Source organism: Peromyscus leucopus, chromosome 7 (assembly GCF_004664715.2).
Source record: "Peromyscus leucopus breed LL Stock chromosome 7, UCI_PerLeu_2.1, whole genome shotgun sequence".
Classification (NCBI taxonomy): Eukaryota; Metazoa; Chordata; class Mammalia; order Rodentia; family Cricetidae; genus Peromyscus; species Peromyscus leucopus.
The window spans coordinates 47,556,608-47,580,930 of NC_051069.1; the positions used below are offsets into that span (position 1 = coordinate 47,556,608).

General features: G+C 39.6%; 1 protein-coding gene across 1 annotated transcript in view; it reads right to left on the reverse strand.

Moving 5' to 3' along the window:
- Positions 1-24,323, reverse strand: part of Npsr1 (neuropeptide S receptor 1) — a 192,980-nt gene that overhangs the window by 35,796 nt on the left and 132,861 nt on the right. Inside the window, 1 exon segment of the mRNA XM_028872595.1 lies at positions 17,218-17,321. Within this exon segment, the coding sequence (XP_028728428.1) occupies positions 17,218-17,321 (104 nt within the window).

A 24,323-nucleotide genomic window follows, 5' to 3' on the forward strand; every position in this document is an offset into this window, starting at 1 on the left:
CCAGCTCGACCATCCCGTTCCCTTGTCTTCTCATCCCCTATCCCCTACCTTCCATTGCTCACCCCTCATCCTCATTTTACTCATGGAGATCTCATCTATTTCCCCTTCCCAGGGAGATCTATTCGTCCCTCTTTGGGTCCTCCTTGTTAGCTAGCTCTCTGGAGTTGGGGGTTGTAGTCTGGTTATCCTTTGCTTTACATTTAGTATCCACTTATGAGTCAGTACATAGCATGTTTGTCCTTCTGAGTCTGGGTTACCTCACTCAGGATGCTATTTATATAGTTTTCTATCTGCCATTGATAGAGATTACATCTAAAGACGAAAGGGAAGTTACAACAAAGTAAACTTAAAATGGAGAAAAATGAATTTCTCTGCCTTCTGTGGTTACTGTGGCAATAGCTATAGGCTCTGTGGCTTAGAAAACATCAGTTTATTTCTCTCACAGCTTTGGAGACCAGCAATCTAAAACATATCTACTAGCCCCATATCAAGATGTTTGCAGGGCTATGCCTCCTCTGAAGACTCTGCGGGAGAATCCATGCCAGTGTCTGAGCTTCAGGCCGCTGTCAGCATTCGACCCTCGTGGCCTTCAATGCAATCCTTCCCTCATGTTACGGTCTCTCCTCTTCTGCTTGCATGTCAGATCTGTATTTTCCTCTTACGATTACATTTTAGGATTTCCTGAATTAATTTAGGAGAATCCCACATTTCTAATCCTTAGTCACAGTGCCAAATCCCTTTCTGTCACATATGGTGGATAGCAGGCATAGGCTCCCAGAGTTAAGGTGCAGATGTCCTGGGAGAAAATTATTTTAGCTTCCCTTAATTACTAACTATATCTGAAACAAATACTCAAAGAGCAAGACTTCAAAGAGAACAGTGACAACGAGTTACTGGGATAATACTAGGCACTGTTTCCCCTTGTAAATATCAATGGCCTGATCTCTTTCATTCAAACAAAGACTATTCAAAACAAAAACCTTCCCCATGGTCTAATTGTATTCTATTCAGAATAGAAACCAATAAAAACAAATACCATTGAAATTTAAAATCAAAAGAGTGGTCAGGGGCATATCAAACAACTAATACAATTTAAAAGGCCTTTATTAAAATACTGCATGATACCAATCAAATTCAAAGCTAGCTGCATCCTATGTGACAAGGTGATAAAAGATATAACACATAATGGTGTTAGAATACTGATAAACTTAGATGTAATAAGTGATGTAACACTAAATATATATAACAAAAATAAATGTTCAAGGCTTTACAGCTAAAATTGCCTACAGAATGCAAACAGGAAAAATTGAGCTCCATAGTACAGAATGCAAAATATCTAGACTCTAGACGACATAAAAAAAAATTGGTCAGATACTGAGTTACCAACAAAGGAAATTGTCATAGAATCCAAAAAGTAGGCTGTATTCAACTCACATATCTCAAACAAGTGATGAAGCTGAAATAAGTAACATTTAAAAAAATACCACTTAGAAATTTAAACATCTTCCTAATTAACTCAAGCAAAGAAGGAAATCACAGTATAATTATAGTCAATTCATAAATGTCAACAATGGGAACTCTATACACCAACAGCATATGGGGTGCCATTCAGAGAGCAGATGACTGCCGGAGGACAAGTCAGTCTTCTTGCCACCCCACCCCCGACTCTGACAGATATGACCCAGGGAATGTGACATGCAAGGGAATTCTGCAAAGGGAAGTGAGACTCGACTGCTGGGAGCAGAGTGATTTTACTCAGAAAAATTCCAGATTGTGTTCATGTACACTAGTATTCTTGGACTGACTTTAAAATCATGCCCTTTGTGCTTTAGAGAAAGTTTAGGTTTACGAAATCCTATAAACAGTACAGAGAATTCCTGTGCTGCCCACATCACATTTACACGTATCCACTGCTGTCAATATCTGGCATTGGTGTGGCATTAAACTGATTGATTAGTCTTGATATATTATCAATAACTAAGGTTCAGTCTTTGTCACTACGTTCTGCGGGCTTTGACAGTGGAGTGATGGCACATATCTACCATCAGTTTTATCCAGATGAGCATCACTGACCTAGCCATGCCCTATGCGTGTCTAGTCATCCTTTCTTCTTGAAAATCCCTGGTAACCTCTGATTGATTTTTTAATGCAGCTTGGCCTTTCTGGGGCTGTGACATAACTGGAGTCACATGGTATTTAGCCGACCAGATTGGCTCCTTTCATGTAAATATGTGATTTAATATTCCTCCATGTGCTTTGGCAGCTTCTTTTCCTATATTTTAGAAAAAATACTCATCGACCTATTACACGGACATGGCAAACTTTGTTCTTCCATTGAGCGGTTGATGGACATCTTGGTTAGTAGAGGGTTTTGGTGACTGTTATGAGAGCTGCTAAAACTACCTTTATGCAGGTTGTGTGGACATAAGTTGCCCAGTCAATTGCACAAATATCTATGATCGTAATTGCCCAGCTGTGCAGTGAGATTATGCTTAACTTTGTAAGTTGGTTTTCATTTTTAGTTCTATCAACAGTGAGTGCAAGTTTTTTGTTAATATACATCCTTGTTAATGTTTGGTGTTGTTATTTTCTCTTTAAGCTGGCCATTGTGTAACATGGGAATAGTGGTACCATATTGTTCTGATTTGCAATTCCCCAATGAGACCCATGTTTGCCATCTTCAGTGACGTCCCTATTTTTCCCCATTTTAAGAGGGTTGCTTTTTATATTATTGTCTTTTAAATTGTCTAGTTATCCCATAATAGTTTTATAGTATTACATTTATGTTTGTGATTCATAGTGAATATTTTAAAAGGTACAATATCTGTTTATGTTTAAATATTTTATTTTTATTGCACACATAAATATTTTACAGAACACCTTAGTGGTAACTGCAACTATTGTGACCAGTTCTTTTCTGTGTAGAGACCTAAGGCATTAATATCATTCTCAGTAGACAGAATTTGTGTTGCAATTAACTCGTTTTGATACTCACTTAAACATTTTTTTTCAATTTTACATATGTGAGTATTATTTAATGGTTATATAGAAGTTTAAGATATCAGTCACTACATACCCAAATTTGCTTATCTATTTCTCAGTGGGTGGGCGTCTAGAACTTCTTGGCCTTCATTCCTTCTTCCACTGCTCATAGTGCCTGTGGAACTCATTCTTCCTCTTCCCTCTGGAACCCGACAGCCTTCCCAGAAGTCTGGTTGCTCATATTGCTAGTAGGCCCATTCTCCTCCTCCCTCTGGAACCCCAACCATGTCACCTTCCCAGAGCCCCACTGCCCGTATTGCTGGTTGAAGTCTTCTACTTTGCAGGCCTCACGCTGTTGTCCTTCCAGGCAAAGCCCTCACTTTCACCTCCCTTGGGCACATGAATGCCACCATCCCAGGTCGTGCCTCAAGCTGTTCCCTGCAGAACTTTACCTCTCGCTTTGAAAGTTGAGCCCTGCTTTCCCTCTGGAGGGAATGCCAGTCCCTTCCTCTTAGGAAGGGCACACTCTCCCCTCCTTCTGGCAATTCAAGTCCACCATCCAGGACCCTCAGAGGGATTTACTTGCTGGATAGGCAGAGTAATTGTCTACCCTGTCCCCTGGCACTCCATTCCCACCATCTGAGGACCTGGGCAAGCCCCTACTCACTGCGCAGGTAAAACCCTCATTTCTCTGGTATTTCAATAAAAGAGTTATTTATTTTTATTTTATGGATATAGATGTTTTGCCTACATGTATGTCTGTGCATTACATCCACACAGTGCCTGCAGAGGCCAGAAGACATCATATCCTCTGGCATTGCAGGCAGTGGTTAGCTGCCATGTGGGCACTGAAAATCAAGTCCAGGTCCCCTAGAAGAAGAGTAAACGATCTCGACTACAGAGTCATCACTTCATCCCCTCTGTCTGGCAGTCTAACCTTACTACTTGAGAGCCTGTATGGAGCATCTGCTTGCCACACAGGAAGTGATCTCACCTATCCCCTTGCTGGCACCTTACATCTCTGTATCAAGACATGTTGGTTACCTCTTCTACTCACTGGTACTCAAATTATTGCATGTCAGGACTCTTGTGGAGCATCAGTCCATAATCTGAAGCCATATCTCCAGTACCTGAACCTCCCAGGCCCTCTGGCTTAGCAGTGCCTGGAGTAATTGCCCCTCAGATCAGAGGCCACACCCCACAGTTCACTCTCTTCTCTCCTAACCCACACAAAGCCCCTGCTGGGCAGCTCAGACCCTGTGCCATTCCCAAGCTGAAGTGGAATTGCCTTAGCTACCTGTCTCACAAATCATCACCAACCGGCCACGGACTGAGGTTCAAGTATATCCTAGCTCTTCCAAACCCAGCAAAATTAGAATAATAAAAAATTACAAATTCAAACACCAGTTCAACACAGGTGATCCAGAAACTCATATCAAGGTACAACAGACTTTGATTGAAGAGTACAGAAGTCTACCTCAAACTGGCCAGCAAAGTTCCTTCATGTTGGCTAGCTTTTGTGTCATGATGTTGGACGGCACTGTAGGGGCTGCTGGGGAAGAAAACACATCAGTGGTTGTACTCACCATTGGACCCTGCATGCTGCAGTAGTGACTTGCCAGGTAAGATGACCAGTGCCTACTGGTGCAATAGTGGCACAAGAGTAATGGGGGTAACTAACCACTTTCTTACCAGATTTAAAGTCTGTTCCACAGAAAGAGATTCATGCCTCAAACTGTAATCCTGGTCAAAAGTCCATGGCTGTGGAGCTCACAAGCCCCAGGGTAGAATCTGCTGTTGTTATTTTGCTAAATGGTTATGTAGCAAAGCCCTGCTTATATACACGGATGTGGGCTGCTCTCAACCTTGGTCAGAGAAACTTCTTTTTGCAGTGGGCAGCAATCAGTGGAGTGATGCATGACTTTCAAAGTACTGACAATAAGAGACTTAGTGCTCAGCCCAACAGGCAATCTATATCATCCCCTCAACTAGCCCCCACCCAAGCCTCAGGGAAGATCTTGGAAGAGGAAGCAGAATGAATGCAAGATCCAGGGGAAGGAGAAGAGTGATGCAAAGCTCTGTCTTTTGGACATGACATAACCATCATAATCATGAACTAACAGCAGCATGGGTCACCTATATAAGACTTGATAAATCAATCAAACCCACATAGACATGGCAGATGATGTCCAGGACCCACTATTTACTGAGGACTATGCAAGAGATAGTTTCCAGGATAGGAAGAGTCATTCTTTTTGAAGATGTGACAAATTGGGATTCTAACACTCCAGTGGATGCCCCCCCCCCACATATGAATATGGGAGACAAGAAATAAAGCCCATCTCCATGTTCTCAGCAGGAAACACAGCTTTAAAGACAGGTACCACTTTAGAGTAAAAAGATGGATAAAAATACTCGACTCTAATGGGACCATGAAGCAAGCAAGCCTCACTATCTTACTATCTGACAAAATAGACTTCAAACTGAAAGTAATTAAAGAGATAAAGTAGGACAAGTCATTCTGATCAAGGGAACAGTTAACCAAGAAGACATCACTATAACCAACAAAAAACATAGAGAAAGAGGTCATGGACATACTTCCATTCACAAGGGACTTAAAGAAAATAAAAAAGAGAATGAACAGAACTGACAGAATGAAGCACCTCTGCAATGGAAACTTCTAACATCTGAAGAAAGAGCTAGAGAAAGACACTAGAAAATGGAAAAACATCTCATGCTCAGGGATTGGTAGAATTAATAATGTGAAAATGACCATTTTACCAAAAGCTATATATAGATTCAATACAATCCCAATCAAAATCTCCATATCATTTTTAACAAAAATAGAATGCTATCCTAAAATTGATATTCACATTACAAAGACCCATATAGCCAAACAATCCTACAGTAAAAAAATGCTGGATGGATTGCCATTCCAGATCATCGTATTCATCATGTATATATATATTTACATACAAACACACACACACACACACACACACACATATATATATATTATATATATATATATATATATATATATAAACTTCTGAGTATTGAGCTCTTTTTGCATCCTGTGAAATAACTTCCACCTGTTTAAGATGTGGGATCCTCAATGTATTATGGAAATTGTTTCACTAGCATCTTTTTTATTTTTCTTGCATTTCTGCTGATAAGAGACATTAGCCTCTTGGTTTTGTTTCTTGTAGTGCTTCAGTTTTGGTATGAAGATGACGCCAGTTTTGTAAAATGAATTTGGATGTGTTCCCTAGTTCCCAAATTTTTGGAAGAGTTTGAGATAGATGGGTGCTAATTCTTTTTAAAAATATTTTGGAGAATAAATCAATAAAGACATCTGGGCCTAGGCTTTTCTTAGTGGGGAGTTGTTTGACTACTATCCAATCTGGTATTCATTATTGCTCTCTTTAAACTTTATATTAATTGATTGCTTCATCTTTGTGGTTTAAGCATTTCTAGGAGTTTATCAGTTTCTTTCATGTGACCTGATTTGTTGGCATATTCTGATTCATAGTTGTCCCAGGACTGTTGGTGATTTCTGTGATGCTAGTGTTACTGTTCTCTATAACGTCTAATTTTATTGATTTGAATTTTTATTTTTATAAGTGAAAATGATGAATTTAATTTTCATTTTCATAAAGGAACTCTGTTTCATTGATCTTCCCTCCGTACTGTTGACTCTCCAGTTTCCCCTTTCCTATTCTCTTGCAGCATAAGTCCTTCCTTCTGCTGAGTTTGGGTTGATTTTATTCTTTCCTTCACTCCTTGAGGCACGAAGCCAGGCTATGCATTGTGTTTCTCTCTCCTTTCTTAGTACAATTTACTGTTGCTAACACACTCCTGCTCAGTGGTTTTAAAATATCTTTATGTATATACCCCTTGTATTTCAATTTGTTTCAAAATCGTTAAAGTCCCTTTGAATTTTTAAAAATCCTTAGATTATTTTGAAATGTTTTGCCCTTTACTGATTGCCTTCTAGTTTTCTACCAGAGCAGTTGGGAAAGTTGTGTGGATACATTTAAATTTTCAGTTTATTAAGACTTAGCTTATTACATCTGTGCTGTGAATGTGGTTGATCTTGGGACTGTTTTTCACATGGCAAATGATTTTTTTCTTTTGAGGTTTTGTCTTTCTAGTCTCAGATTTCTGTATGATCCATTTTAACATTCTAAGTGTTTATTGCTATTTACCACTTAGCAAAAAAAATGGCTTATGTGCTTCAGTTCACTGTCCATATGTAAATAGCTTATCCTAAATCTTTATGTGGCACACTCATTGGCTGGAATTCCTCATGAATAATTTCATGTTTTGTAATGTTTCCTGTAAATGAGACCTTCTCTCTTGCTGCTTTTCATATGTCATATTTTTTGTTGAAAACCAGCAGTTCTGAAGTCATTGAATTTTTGTTTATTTACTTCTTTACTCATGTATTTAAACTGACAGGTCAACCTTTTTAAATTCACAGCTCACAGCAAGATGTGCACCTGTGCTCACCAAGGGCTGGCTAAAGCAGGCTGTTAACAAACAAGTCTTCCATCACATGCTTATTTTCTGTGGTAAGACTACATAAACTCCAACCTTTTAACAATTGCCCAGTACACAAGATATTTCATCAACTGTGAGCATCATGACATGCAATGATGGTTCTCTTGAACTTATACCTGTAGCTGAAATGTCATGTCCTTTGACCAGTATCTTTCTAGTGTGTCCGTTCTACAGAATCTGGTAAGAACTTTGTTCTGTTTACATCAGCTTAACATAAGAGGGATCATAATGTATATTTCTTTCTGTGCCTGCCCTATTCCACTTACGGTGAAGATTATAAGATTTCTTCTCTTTTAAATTCTGAATAACACTTCACTGAGTGTCTGTGTGTATGAGTGTATGTACACACATGTGTTTTTGTTATATATGTATGTGTTTGTGTATATGAGTATATATAAGTATGTGTACAAGTGTGTGTGTGTGTGTGTGTGTGTGTGTGTGTGTATCCCATTTCTTTATCCACTCATTTCATGATGAACTCCTAGGATGTTCCATGTATTAGAGGCATCAGTGTTGCCTCTTTCCCATGCCCTTGCCAACCCTTGATAATTTTTGCCTTTAATAACAGCCATCCTTATCTAAAAGGCAAGAGGTTATACATGTTATTACAGTTTCTATTTACATTTCCTGATGATTAGGGAGGCTGAGTATTTTTTCAATCCCTCTTGGCTATCCGTATGCTTCCTTCTGAGAAATAGCTATTCATGTCCTTTGGGTTTTATTGATTTTTTGACTGTATTAGTCAGATTTTTCATTGCTATCATGAAATATCCAACACTGACTAATGTTATAAAGGAAAGAGTTTATAGCAGAGCTAGGGTCTGTTAAGCTGAGCTCTGGCTTTGACAAGGACTCTGTGGCTGATGGTCAATGGTGGAAAGGGAATGCAAGCAGGACCACAGGGTGAATAGGAAACCGGAATGGAACCTGGTTTTACATCTTTGACAGGAACTACCTCCCAAGAGCACATTCCCGATGACCAGGGGCCTTCCACTAGGCCCCACCTCTGTCAGGTTCTGCTACTTCCAATATTCCCCCTCCTTCATGGCCCAGCTTTCAGTCATATAAACCCTGGAAGGATGCAGTTCAACTAGACATAAGCTGTAACACTCGTTAGTGGCTTGCTTTGATCCTTATGTACTCTGGTAATACTTCTTTAAGATTTATTTTCATTTTACATGTATTTGTGATTTGTCTGGATGAATGTATGGACACAACACGCACTCAGGGCCAAGGGAGAACAAAAAGTGGTGTTGAATCCCCTAGAACTTGAGGTAGCGACAGCTGTGAGCCACTATGTGGGTGCTAGGAACTGAACTGGGGTCCTCTGAAAGAGCAGGCTGTGCTTTGAACCACTGAGCCATCTCTCTAGCCCTTGTTAGTAATGCCTTTGCAAAAAAATCAGAGTTTGGTTTACAAATATTCTCCCATCTCATAGGTTGTTGCCTCATTTTATTATTCCTTTTGATAGGCAGAAACGTTTCCTAGGTTGATATATCTCCCATGTGTCTGTTTTTGTTTTTGTTACTTGTGTTTTTAAGATCATATTGAAATTTTTCTCGCTTGGACAAATCCCATGGAGAGTTCTGTTTTATATTTTATTTTGATAGTTTTACAATTTTGAGTCCTCTGTCTAAATTTTTAATGCATTTTGAGTTTCCTTGTGTATTTGATGTGAGATAAAGGACTGATTTCATTCTTCTTCACATATGTCTGTTCTCCCCAGTGCCAGTCTCTGAGGAGCATAACCTTTGCCTTTTGTGTATTTCTGGGATCATTACTGAAAATCAGTTGAACACAAATGCATTTACTTTGGTAATTTCTAGTTGGTTCTACTGGCCTATACGTCTGGATTATGGAAGCACAATGCGTTTTGGCTCTTAAAGCTTCATCACATTTAAAAAACAACAACAACAACAAAAAAAACCTTAACTATGATTATATCATTTATCCCTTCTCTGCTCCCTTCCTCCCTCTTTCTCTTCACTCTCTTTCAAATTCATGGCTTCCTCTTCTTTAATCACTGTAGTCATGTAAGTAAATGACATATAAGTCATACATATAAGTAAATAGACATATTCCTAAAACCTTCTGAGTCAGTTCAGTGCTGCTTGTATGTGTACGTTCCCAGGGATGACCACTTGGTATTGAATAACCAATCAGGAGGCACATCCCTGGGGAAGACCATCTAGGGTGGGAATCCAAAGTTCCATTGGATTTTCTCCATCTATGGTGCGATGTCAACTGTTTTTGGGATTTTCCAGATCTTCTTCAGGATTTTTTATGTAGTTGAGATTTCCTGGGTGTATCTTCCCTGTCATAGATAGAATGCACAGTCTCACAGTAGACCTCCTGATCCTCTGGTTGTAACAACCCTTCTGGCTCCTCTTCCAAAGTGTGTATGTTCCCTGAGCCTTAAGCGCAAAGTTTGTATTGTAGATGGGGCTGGGAGTCCACAGCCAGTTGTTCTCTGCATTTGACTAGCTAGTATTTCTGGGACAGTCTCTTTATGGCAGAAAAGATGTCTCTTTGATGAGGCATGAGAGCTAACCTCATCTGAGGGCATAAGGATGAGTATTTAGAGTGCAGTTGGAGAATTACACTGACTTAGCAAAGCTGCAGTAATTTGTTCTTATGTCAGGTCTATGATCTCACTAGCCTCAGGCCATTGGCTAGGCTTATAGTACCAGCTATAATTTCTCTCCTGTTGAGAAGACTTTAAATCCATTTAGATAGCAGTTGGTAACCCCAAGATAAAAATGCCACTGTTTCACCAATGTGGGAATGTCCTTCACCAGTACACAACAGTCCTTGTTGTAATTAATGTGCTTGACAGCAGAGAAGGACTACAGAATGTTCCTCTCCCTTGACAAATTGCATAGCACCTTCTGATAGTATGAGAGCCATTCCTCAGGGATGAAGCTCTGGATCAGTTCAAGCTTAATTACACACACACACACACACACACACACACACACACACACACACACACACACACGTGTGTGTAGTATAAGTTTAGGTAAATATAATGACTCCCTACATCTTTTAAAAACATCTTTAGAAGCATCCTCTCCTCTTTTGCCTTCTCTCCTCCTTCCCCAGTTACCCTCTCTCCCATTCTCTCTTCATAACATCTATATCCTGCTGGTCCACATTCTAGGCCTTCTCCTCCAATCTCTGTTCCCTTTTACTTTCCTTATTTTTGTGATTGCTCCAGGTTATATACTCACACCTATAGATTTGGAGCTAACAACCACAAATTAGAGAGAATATATGAAGTTTGCATTTCTGAGTCTGGATTACCTCACTCAATATAATATGCCCAGTGTCATACATTTACCTGGAAAGTACTTGATTTCATTTTTCTTCACAGCTGAGTAGAATTCCCTTGTAGATATGTACCATATTTTCATTATTCATTGAGTGAAGGATGCTTACGTTGTTCCATTTCCTAGTTATTGTTGAACAGATCAGCAATGAACATGGCTGAAAAAATACTGGACATCAGCCAGGCTGGGGTATGGCTATGACATATGGTAGATTTATTTTTGGCTTTTTGAAAATTCTCTTCAGTGATTCCCAGGGAGCCTGGATCAATTTAAAATTCCACCCATAGTGAATACAGGTTCTCCTTTCCCTACAACCTCACCAGCATTTCTTTGTAGTTGTTTTCTTAATATTAGCCATTCTGACTGGTGTGAGATGAAATCTCAAGGTTGCTTTAATTTGCATTTCCCTAATTGCTATGGATGATGAATACTTTCTAAGCTATTTATTAGTCATTTTAATTTCTTCCTTTGAGAACTTTCTATTCAGGGCCACAGCCCATTGTTTAAACACAGAAGGCCCGATGAGACATCCAGCTCCTGGGCCTTTCAATCAGAAGATGTGTTGCTTTTTTTTCTTTTTTGGGGGGCCGCCACCCAGCTCCCAAATAAATCATGCACAGAGGCTTATTCTTACTTGTAAATATCCAACCTTAGCTTGGCTTAGTTTCTAGCCAGCTTTTCTTAACTTAACTTATCCTGTCTAACCTTTTGCCTCTGGGCTTTTCCTGTTCTCTTTTTTTCTGTAAATCTTACTCTTACTCTGTAGCTTGCTGTGTAGCTGGGTGGGTGGCCCCTGATGTCCTCCTTCTTCTCTGGTTCCTCCTTTTCAATTCTCTCTTCCTAGATTTCTCCTTCTATTTATGCCCCCTGCCTGTCAGCCATATCTATCCTTTCTCCTGCCTTGCCATTGGTCATTCAGTTCTTTATTATATCATCGGGTGTTTTAGACAAGCACGGTAACACAGTTTCACAGAGTTAAACAAACACAACATAAACAAAAATAACATCTTAAAATAATATTCTGCAACAGAGATTGTTGTTGGATTAGCTGAACCACAGCCTGTAAGCCATTCTAATAAATTCTATTTTATATATATGTATATATTCATTTATTCTATCAGATCTGTTCCTCTAGAGAACCTTGACTAATATATATATATAACTTTAGGACTGTTTTTCCTACTTATGTGAAAAATGTTGTGAGGATTTTGATTAGGATTGTGTTGAATATGTACATTGCTCTTGATAGAATTGTCATTTTTCACAATATTAATTCCACCAAACCATGAACATAGTCTCCCACCTCTTTCTCAATCTCTTTCTTCACTTATTTAAAGTTTTCACTATAGATGTCTTTTACCTCTTTTGTTAGTTATTACTAGATATCTTTTGAAGCTATTGTGAACACTTTGTGCATGACCTATTTCTCAGCATGTTTGTGTTGCTGTCGAGAAAGGCTACTGATCTTTGTAAGTTGATTCTGTATCCTGTCACTTTGCTGAATTCGTTGATAGTTTTCAAAAGTTTTCTGATGAAAATTTTGGGATCTCTGTGTTTAATATATCATCTGAACACAGGGATAATTTGAATATTTCTTTTCCAATTTGTATCCATTTAATACATTTGTCCATTTCCTTCTCTTTACTTACTGATTTAGCTAGTCCTTCAAGAACCATATTGAAAAAGAGTGATGATGGGTGGACAAGTGGACAGCCATGTGCCTTATTGATTTTAATGGGGTTGCTTTGAGGTTTTATTCGTTTAGGATGCGGTTGGCTTTGGGTTTGTCATATATAGCTTGAGCGGTGTTTCCTCTAGTCCTATGCTATTGAGGAATTTTATCATGAAGATATGTTGGATATTTTGTCAAAAGCTTTTTATGCATCTATTGAGATGATCATGTAGTTTTTGTCTTTAAGTCCATCATATGATTTATTACTTTTTTGACTTATATATTGAATCATCCCCAAATCTCTGAGATAAAGCTAATGTGATTATGGCTCACGGTATTTTTCTGTGTGCCTGTATTCAGTTTGCAAGTTTAAAATCTTAGATAAAAAGAGAAGTCTACATAGCCAGGTCTCATCACAAAAACACAAACAATGCAAAAGGCCAAGGCAGTATATATCCCTCAAATACATCATTCCTATAGAAATTTTCTCCAATGAGAATTACCAAAATGAATTAGAGGATGCAGAACTCAAAAGAACAACCATAAACTTCATCAAATAATTCAAGGAATTAAAAGAAGACAAATAGTTTAATGAGCTTAAAGAGAATAGTAATAAATGCCTGAGAGATTCCCAAGAAAACACAAATATATAGATGAATGAATTGACAAAGAAAATCCAAGATTTGAAAACTGAATTCAATAAAGAGATAGAAATAGTAAACAGAACTCAAATGGAAATGATAACAGAATTGAAAAACTCAGTAAATCAAATGGGGGACAAGGAACGTGAACCAGCCACCTTCTGTAACCAGGTAAGGCCTCGACCCACAATTTGTCCTGCCTGTAGAGTGTTCGTGACTGGGGCCTAGCAGAATTGTTATCAAAGGGACCAGAGAGACCATCAGCTGATGAGAGCAGAGGCAGAGACCCATAGTCAAACATCAGGGAGCCCTTGCAGAGGATGGGGAAGAAGGATCCTAGGAATCAGAGGGGTCATGGACACCATGAGAACATGGCCCACAGAATCAACTGACCAGGACTCATGGGACCTTACAGAGATCAGGGAGCCCTATAAGCATCTGACATATATGTCAGGGTCTGTAAGGCTTCTCTGCATATATGTTATGGTTGAGTAGCTTAGTGTTCTTGTGGGATTCCTAACAGTAGAAGCAGGGGTGATCTCTGACTCTTTTGCCTACTTGCAGGACTCTTCTCTTACTATTAGGTTGCCTTGTACAACCTTGATTTGATGGTATGTGCCTGGTCTTATTGTAGCTTTTATGCTGTGTTTGTTTGATGTCCCTGGAAGACCTGCTCTTTTCAGAGGGTAAGCAAGCATGGGCATGGGGCCAGAGGAGAACCTCAGGGAGAGGGGAGGTAGGGGAAGGGGCTGGACAGAGGGAATGGAGAGGAAACTGTGTTTAGGATGTAATATATGAGAGAAGAATAAAAAATAGTTTAATTTTCCCATAGAAAATAGCTGGGATTAGACAGAGAGAGCTTAAAAGGAATTTTAAAAGTAGTTATTCTGGCAGCTGATGGCTGCTTAGTTGACGTAAAAGTGACCAAACTCACTATGGACACACTTCTCCCTGCTCTAATACTCTTAACAGCTATTGTGAGTGCTTTGGAGGTAAGATGTGTAGTTGCTATCTCTAAGAAGCTTTGGTGGTTTGCAGGTTCTCTATTTTTAAATAATGTTTTTAAATATTAAAAAAGAAGAAATGGTGTTGAGTTACTCTCTTCCTATTGCTAATCTCTTGAACACTTCAGACTAAAGAGAGGATTAAGTACAGGGAAACGACTCTAGAAAGGTAGCAAATGAAGCCACAACAGCTGAAACACTAACAACTAAAGACACAGACAGCAAAACAAAACAACACGACATCAACACTTTTCAATCATATTAACGGCTTCAACTCTTCGATCTTAAAATACAAGCTAGTTGAGTGGGTTGAGAAACAAAATCTGTCTTTATATCATCTACAAGAGACTCATCTTAACTCAAAAGATGGGGACCACCTAAAAGTGAAAGGATATAAAAAAGTATTCCAAGGAAATGGGACTGGGATGCAGGCAGATGTCACTATTCTAATATCTAACAACATAGACTTCAAACTAAAAATAACCAGAAGAAATACAGGTGGTCAGTTCATTCTAGTCAAGGGGACAGTTATCAAAGATATTACAATCCAATCGTAAATATATATACAGCATACTCTGCTGGACCCAGTTTCATAAAAGTGCAGTATTGAAATTAAAGACACAGATTAACACTAATCCACTAATTGTAGGTGACATTACCATGTATTTCTCAAATCAAGCAGTATGACAGAGGTAGCTTTTATCTCCTTGTTCAATACTGATTCATCTATATGGGGTCTTTATGATTCTCTATGTATTGCAGTTGTGTTTTCTATTTGTGTCAGAAATGTAGTTGGAATTCTACTTGGATTCCATTGAATCTATGGATCGTTTAAAGCAGTTTTAGAAAAGAGCATTTCTTCTGATCCATGGGTGTTAACTCTCTTTTCATCTACTTGTCTCTTGTTTCTTTTTTCCTTTAACTTATTTAATTGTAGATTTATAATTTCTAGCTTTTAGACCTGACAGATACTTATCCAAATATGTTCCTCAGTGTTTTATAATATTTTGTAGTTATTATAAGTACAGTGGTTTTCATAATTCCTTTTTTGAATACTTTTGTGTGTAGGTATGTTCCATATTTTTGTGTTTTGATTTTATATTCTGCAATTTTTTGGCTTTATTTATAATTCTAACTTTCTGGCAGGTTCCTTAGAGGCATTTCTGCTTCCGCATCTCTAATTTGGAAGTTTTCATTTCCTCCTGTTGGCAGCCTTTCCAGTTGAGTGGAAGTGGCAAGGCTGGCATCCTTATCTGCTGTTGATCTTTGAGAAGGAGCACTGTACTATCATCACTGTTGAGTGTGGTGTTAGCTGTGGTCCTGCTACATACAACATTTCTTGCATTGAGTTGCTTCTTTCCTGTTCCTAATTTCTTGAACATTTTTTAAAAATTTTGTAAAGATATTGAACTTTGTCAGATGTCTCAGTCAAGGGCAATAGCTTTGGACCATCCCCATTTCTTCCTGACAGTTGTGGAGGCCCATTGGAAAGAAAGTGAGCATTCTTCTCAGACCACACATTAGCTGTCAGTTACATAAGTGACCACCTTGGAAGTGAATTGCCTGGTCCCAGATCTGACCTACAGAGGCTCAGTGCCATGGACCATATGATGAACTTACATCTAGCCCAAGAAACCTATTCCTGAATTTTTGAATAACAGATACCAAAAAAAAGATAAATACATATTGTTTTAGGCTTCTAAGCCTGATTATAATTTTCACTTCTGCAATCAATTACTATTATAGTAATACAATAATTAAAATCAGCTCTCTTCACAAAAATATTCCCAACAAGAAGGTAAAAGACATTTTTCATGTAAGTGTTGCATATTGATGACCATAACCCTGGCATGCTCAAAGGATTTGAAACAAATTCACTCTAACAAAATAGTGTCCCTCTGCAATGACTCCTTTTCAAGTTATATTCAGACTACAAAAATATTAACATCACAATTTTTCTCATCTGTTTCTGAACAATGAAACAAGTGTTACTAAGACCCAAATGTAATAAAATGAATGAAACTACAATCTTACTTTTGAATATGTATACAGATATCCTAAAATCCCTACCAAGTGGACTCTAAGAGGGCAATGCTTTCCAGATATGCTGTTATACTTCTGTAAAGCTGAAATAATTTAGACCTGAAGAACTGCATAAGAACTGCACTAGAAACACATTAATGGGATATCACTGTAAGATTTGAAGCACAGGGTCTCTCACTGAACCCACAGCTCACAGATTGGCTAGACTGGCTGGTCAGTGAACTTTAGGGGTTGGACAGTCTCTGTCTCTCCACTGCTGGGGTTACAGATGCACATGATCTTGCCCAGATTTGATGTGGATGTTGGGATACAAACTCAGTTCCTCATGCATGCATTGTTGGCACTTTACCCACAAGGCCTTTTTCCCAGCACCGTTCAAATCATCTTATGTTATGTTGTAAATCATATATGCATATTATCTATATATGCAGTTTATATTAAAGCATATCAACAGGCCCTGTGTGTATAGATTTAAAAGTAGATCTTACCAAAGATGAAGATATAGTAACTATCCAGCTATAAAATATTTGAAGAAGGAGAATAATTTAGATAAGGTATTCAAATACCAATAGATATTTGAGAAAGTGAGTCTATTTGGTATTCAGGTGGTTAATATTTATTATCCAGACACTTGTTAACATTTTTCTAGAAGAAGAGACTGAGGATGAAACAGTAAGCATTGATAGAACTTTTGGGCATTATTTAACTGTAACATGTCAAAAATGTTACTACTTATCACCGTTTTCACTCAGTGCTGTATTTATGATTTTCTTAATTGTTGCTTTGCATATACATTATTTGTAGAAAAAGAAATACCCATGTTTTTATAAATTATAGAAAATTTGGTTGTCCTTTCACTTAGGAAGAAGGGAGTGATTGGTTGCACATGAACAAAGGTTTAGTAGTTATTCCCTTCATGTTATTTCCAGAGATGATGTGTGGCTTCAGTGTGGCTCATCACACTGGGGATGTGATTTCCATACCTGTAAATAGCGGATGACTCTGCAGACCAGGTCTGGGGCCAGGAAGTCTCCAGTGAATCGCCAAATAATATCTGTCAGGATGTTGATCAGTCCTGTGAAGGAATCTAACAAAAACACATGTTTCAATCTCTCCATAATTTGTGGGTACACTGCAGTGAAAACAAATTCCTGGGTTCGTTTTATTTTCTCTTAGCTTAGCAGATGGCTACAGAGGAAAAGTGAAGCAGGAGCTCCTTGTCTTTAAATACCAGAATTTGTTTTCACCTAGCAAGGATTTTAGCTGTGACTAAGGAGGAATCAATAGTCCCAGGAGAGGGGCTTCCATACTAATGCAGGCACTGTGAGAAGGTTCAAAAGAGACAAAACTGAAGACAACAAATGCTTACCGAATTCATTTCTGCCCTCTTGTTGTTTGTTTTTGCTCTTTTGGGGGGGGCTGGCCACCCAGCTCCCAAATAAATACACACATAAAGGCTTATTCTTATTATAGATGCCTGGCCTTACCTTGGCTTGTTTCTTGCCAGCTTTTCTTAACTTTAAATTAACCCATCTGTCATGTGCCTCTGGGCTTTCGCCTTCTCTATTTCTGTATATCTTTCTTTCTTATTCTGTTGCTGGTTGTGTAGCTGGGTGGCTGACCCCTGATGTTCTCCTCCTTCTGTCACTCCCAGATCTCTTTCCCTCCCAGATTTCTCCTTCTGTAATTTTCTCTGCCTGCCAACCCCACCTACCCTTTCTCCTGCCTTTCTTGTTGGCCCTTAAGCTCTTTATTAGACCATCAGGTGTTCTAGACAGGCAAAGTAACACAGCTTCACAGAGTTAAATAAATGCAACATAAACAAAAGTAACACACCTTAAAATAATATTCTACAACACTGTCCTATACAGGGCAGACTATCACCTCATTGCCTGTCTAACATGGGTAAAGACAGACTACTGGAAGTTTTGAATCTTGATTTGTCTCATAGAATACTTTATTTTTAATTTAAACTTTACTTTTTTTGAGAATTTCATACATGAACACTCTATTTACATAATTTTATCCCCCTCCCCTTTCCATCTCCCCTCATGTTCTCTACCTGCCAATTCACAACCTCTTTTTTAAAAAAATATTACTTTGTACATACACAGGTATTTAATGTTTCTTTCTTTCTCTCTCTTTTTCTTTCCCTCTTTCTCTTCTTTCTTTCTTTCTTTCTTTCTTTCTTTCTTTCTTTCTTTCTTTCTTTCTTTCTTCCTTCCTTCCTTCCTTCCTTCCTTCCTTCCTTCCTTCCTTCCTTCCTTTCTTTCTTTCTTTCTTTCTTTCTTTCTTTCTTTCTTTCTTTCTTTCTTTCTTTTCTTTCATGTATACAGTATTCTGTCTGCATGTGTCCCTGCAGGCCAGAAGAGGGCACCAGATCTCATTACAAGTGGTTGTGAGCCACCATGTGGTTGCTGCGAATTGAACTCAGGACCTCTGGAAGAGCAGTTGGTGCTTCTAACCACTGAGCCATCTCTCCAGTCCATCACAACCTCTTTTTAATTCTTATTGTTTTATGAGAACAAGTGTGCTTGTGAACATACGCGCGCGCGCGCGCACACACACACACACACACACACCCTACTAAGTGCATTTTGTGTGTTTTGGATATATATGTGTAGCCTTGATAACCTAAAAGGGACCTTATGCCTAGAAAAAACTTATTTTTCTCTTTCTCTCAGCAGCCATTTTTTGCTATAGTGTTGTAGATTTAATATGCCTTCCTAGTGATAAATTATTCCATACACTTAGAGATTAGTTAAGAAAAAGCTCTTTAATAATAGCCAGCCCCTGTCCTTGCCTGCACCCAGCCCATGTGCACCTGGGACAGGTGGGAGAGCTGTCCCTGATCCCCATCAGCTGCAACACTCAGGAGAGCAGGCCCTGCACCTCACCAGGGCAGACAGTAGAGCCTACCCTGTTAGTGGAGGTGTGGGTGAGCCAGCCCCAAAGTTGTAACCATGAGAGAGCTGCCCTCAGTTCTCATCTGGCAGACCAACACTACAGCTGCCCAGGCCTAGACTCAGGGTTATGACTTGGTCCGCCCCAACATCCACCCCGTCTATGACCTTCTTGAGCACATGGAGGAACATGACCCACAGACCCAAAGCTGCAGGATCTCCATGACACAGGGCAACAACAGGATATCCAGGAAGAGTCTTAGAGAGGACCCAGCATCAGTAGTGTAATAGAAACCAGAGATCTCAAACTACACCAAGGACTCTTTACAATGAACATTTGCAAGTATATGAACAAAGGGATTTATGGTGTGACTCACTGTGTCACACTGCAGCTTCCATGATGAAATTTTTTTTTTCTTTTTTCCTCTTAAATTTTGTTTTATTTGGGGGGGGGGTTGTGCAGGGGCGGAGGGCAAATGTAAAGGGATGGGGAAATGAATGGGATCAAGATACCTCATGAAAAAGACACATAGAATAAATTTTTAAAAATAATAATAATGGTAAAAAAATAGTAGCTTACATCCAGCTCTGGCTAGTGCTCGAGGAATTGGCCTGGAACAGAAAGTTCTACTGGCTTATATAGGCCTTAGACTCATGCCTTCCATATACACTGTCATCCTTAAGCCTCTTTCAGGTACAGACCCCTCTCTTTCTACAATTTAAACAGAGATTGCATGTCTGGCCACTGGGCAAATGAGAGATTTACAAGCAAATATACTTCCATAATTACTTAAGTGCAGCAGAATTGCTCTTTTCAAATAGTTGTTACCCAGGTTCACCTTGCTCACCTGACAGAATTATGCTTCATCTGATAGGAACACAGGGGACTTAATGGGAGACAAGGACTTATGGTGGCTGTGACCCTGAGCTGCCCCCTTGTGCTGATGGTAGAGGAATATTCTTTGGTATAAAAATGGGCCTAATGGCTACTAGTAAGTCAAGGTTGTATCCTGCTGTTATGGGATGGAGCCTAATTGGAAGTCAATCTTAGTGAATAAATGTTAACAGAAACTTTCTTTGCAACACCACATTTCAATTATTGTACAAAATATTCTTATGGTTTCTAACAAGCCTGGCTAGTACACTATTATCCGCCATGACCATTGGAGGTAACACTCCTTTAGCCAAATTCTTTGTGTAATTTAGTATTTCCTAAGCAAGTGTTGTGGTTTGAAAGAGAATGGCCCTCAACAGGAGTGGCACTTTTAGGAGGTATGGCCTTGTTGGAGGAAGTGTGTCACTGTGAGGTTGGACTTTGAGTTCTCTTGTTCAAGTTTCCCTCAGTGTGACTTTTAGTCAACTTCCTGTTGCCCCTGAGTCAACATGATGTAAGACTCTTAGCTCCAGCACCACATCTGCCTGCATGCCACCATGCTCCCTGTTGTGATAATGGATGGAACCTCTGAAACTGTAGGTGAGCCACCAATGAAATGTTTTCGTTTATAAGAGTTGCTGTGGTCATGGTGTCTCTTCACAACAATAAAAACCCCAACTAAGGCATCAAGTTTATGAGTCAATCCTTTATAGTATCAGTTTTACTTTGAGTTTTTCTGCGTTAGTAGCTCTTCAGCCAGGGTTGATGAAACACTTGTAGCATCATGACTTAAACCCAAGACTTTACAGATGCTAGGAATGTGCTCCAACACTGAGCTACATGCCAGGGCCTAATTTACTTTTTTTAAAAGTAAATTAGCTGTTTAAAATAATGGGTCTCATCATTTCATTTTCAGACTTGTATATACCACACTTTAATAACATGCATACTTGTTATCATCTACTGTCACATCCCTCTATGAAACTTATTCACATCTTAAAATTTCTCATTTAACTCATAATTATATTTTCATGTCCCCTTCAAGTATAGACTTGCCATATGAGAGAAAACAGAATATTTGTCTTTCTGGGTCTGGCTTATTTTACTTAACAGGACTACTTCTGGATCCATATGTATTCCCATAAATGATATTTTGTTTTTATACTGATATATATAACCATATATATAATATATATAATATATATATATATATATATATATATAAAATGTGTATATGCATCACACTGAAAAATCCATTTCTCCATTGATAAACACCTAGGCTGTTGCTCTAAGTGGGCTTTGTGCGTAGTGTCACAATAACATCCAGGTATCTCTTCCATATGCTGGTTTTGATTCCTTTGGTATATACTCAGGGCTGGCAAAGGGGGTTATATTATGGTTTGTTTTGGTATTCTAGTTTCATTTCCATTGTGATAAAATATTCTAACAAAGAACAACTTAGTGGCTTCGATTCCAGGTTCAGCCTGTCTTTGAGGGCAATCAAGGCAGAAATTCATGCAGCTGGTCTAGTCAAGAAAAGAGAGAGAGTGGACACTTGCCTGCTTTCTTGCAGCCTCCACTTAGCTGGGTTTCTCCACCCTCATGCAGAGCCTATCCAGTGAAAAGGACCCACCTATGCTCAGGGTGGGTCTTTAACCCCACTGAACAATCCGCACAATTCTTCACAAGTGTGCTTACAGGCCAATCAGACCTAGACAATTTGCCATCTAAGACTCCCTTGTCACGTAATTCTAGGTTATGACAAATTGCTTTGGCCTTTGAGGAACCTCCATACTGACTTTCATAGTAGTGGGGCTAATTTATATTTCTACTTGACAACATTTATTCCTGTCCCCCACTGCCTCTCTCTCTCTCTCTCTCTCTCTCTCTCTCTCTCTCTCTCTCTCTCTCTCTCTCTCTCTCTCTCCCCACCCCTCTCTCTCTGGTTTCTCGAGACAGGATTTCTCTATGTAGCCTTGGCTGTCCTGGAACTATCTTTGTAGACTGGGTTGTCCTATGGCCTAGAAGTCACAGAGATCCACCTGCCTCTGCTTCCTGAGTGCTGGAATTAAAGGAGTGCACCATCACTGCCCCACTAAAAGGGTCACTTTTCCTTGAATCTTGAGAGCATTACTTCTCTTTTGGTTTGCATTTCTTCCTTCTTTCTTTCTTTTTTCCCTCCTCCCTCCCTTCCTTTCCTACTTTTATTCTAATTAGTTTTGATATTTGACTGTTTCATATACCTGTATAATGTACTTGAACCCCGATGCCTCTCTCCCCCCACTTTCTGTGATCTTTCATCCATTCCAGTTTCATGACTTTTGGTTTTGTTCTGTGACCCATTTAACCAGGATCGCCTGTGTGACAATTAATTGGATTGAAATCATATGCTGCAGTCTGGCTGGGCTTCAGTGGGGATAAAACAGAGGCAATGATTTCCTTTCTCCTTGAGGTTAACAGTAGTAAATAGTTCAGCAGTGAAGGATAGGGACTTGAGCTCCTCCTCCATCCCTTCCTGACTATTGATTGGCCCATTCTTCTTTCATGGTACAAACATCCATGGTTGCAGTGAGATTATGATTGGAATGGCCTGTCTTGCCCAGTTGCATACTTTCCAGTCCTTCTCCTTATTTTTAGGTTTTGCACTTTTTCCAGCCCCTCTTACAGTGTTCCCTGAGCCTTAGAGAGGGTGGTATAAATGTCTTTTTAGGGCTGAGCACTCATTCATCACTTATACTCATCTTGTGCAGCCATGAATGTTTATCATGGTTCACTGGAAAAAGAGGATTTCTTGATTAAGTCTAATAGTAAAGTTTATCTATGGGTATAAACATAATATTCAGAGGGCAGCTTGACATTGTGTCAATCTAGCCAAACAATTATTCCATTCCTTCCAGAGCCCCTGGTCTCCCCCTGCAATGGGTTATTGACCAGGTTTCCAGTACCTCAGATTCAGAGAGCAAATTATTATTTCCATAACTGCACAGCCACTATTGTACAAGTGAGCACATCTTACACGGCAGGTTGTTCTGTTACCTCATAGGACTAACACCTGAGTAAGGCAAATGATAGGGTTTCTACCCCCACAAACCTGGAGAGCACCTTCTGGGACTATGACATGCAAGTAGCTGGGAAGGAGGACAATCGTGGCTCAGTTTCAGCTTGTTTTCTCTGTAGTACACAGCTCAGGTAAGCTGTGTCTTCAGCAACTGGGTCTTATCATTCAATTCTGGTGGGGAACCAACAATAATGGCCGGGAAATGCAGAGATGGCTCAGCTTTTGGGAACAACTTGCTTCTGTTGTAGAAGACCCAGTCTTGGTTCCAAGCACCCACAGGTAGGCTGACTCATAGCTGTCTGCAGTTCCAGTTCCAGAGGGCAGGGGACCCTCCTCTGAACAATGTGGGCACTGGACACACATATGACACATATACATGGCTTCTGGGAAAAGCTTTGTCTGGATACAACATTTATGTTTGTTAATTTTATTTTTGCTTCACATTTTATTTATTTATTTGTTTATTTTACAATTTTGCTTGTTTTCTTGATAGACTTTCTGATGGGGAAGATGGAATCTTCAAGCACTTTTCATTCTTTTAAAGGAGGATTTCTTGAGAGCAAGTAGTTATTCTGCATCACGTGGTTATGGGGCGCTTTCTGTCCTGCAGGAGCGGCTGCCTCTTCTCCCAGTGCTGCAGCCGTTTATGGGCAGTGCACCCCTTCTCACTCTCTCTGACCCCTGAGATGGTCAGCACCACCCACCACCCACTGGGACTTTCAGATTTCTTAAGTGTGTGGAAACCCACACAAGGGGGTAAGAGACCTGGCCTCACAGCACTCAGTTCTGATCACGCACCTCACAGCTGTTCTTGAAGAGTCCTGGAGTGGACTTCTGAAGGCTCCCATGAAGGATAGGTTAATGACAGGGCTCCCAAAGGACAGGACGATACCCTTTGGAATGCGTCTCATGTGACTAGATCCCTCTTTCTGGTGTTGTATCCCTTACCGGAAGCTCACAAAGGTCTTAGAACCAAGAGGTAGAGGGAGGAAGGCCTCAATTCACCTCCCTCCGGGTGGCCCGACCGGGAGCCTCCAAGTCTTGTGCCCGTCGCTATGTCCGCCATTTTGTTTCTCTGTAGGTAACAACAATGAGTATCAAAGACACGTACCCAGGCACTACAAGAGAATTACTGCAGTCTGGGAGAAAATAAACCCTGTGGCAATCCCAAGCTGTAAGAGACATCCTTTTTCCTTCCTTGCTTCTCTATTTCCATTTCTTTCCTTCCTTCCTTCCTTCCTTCCTTCCTTCCTT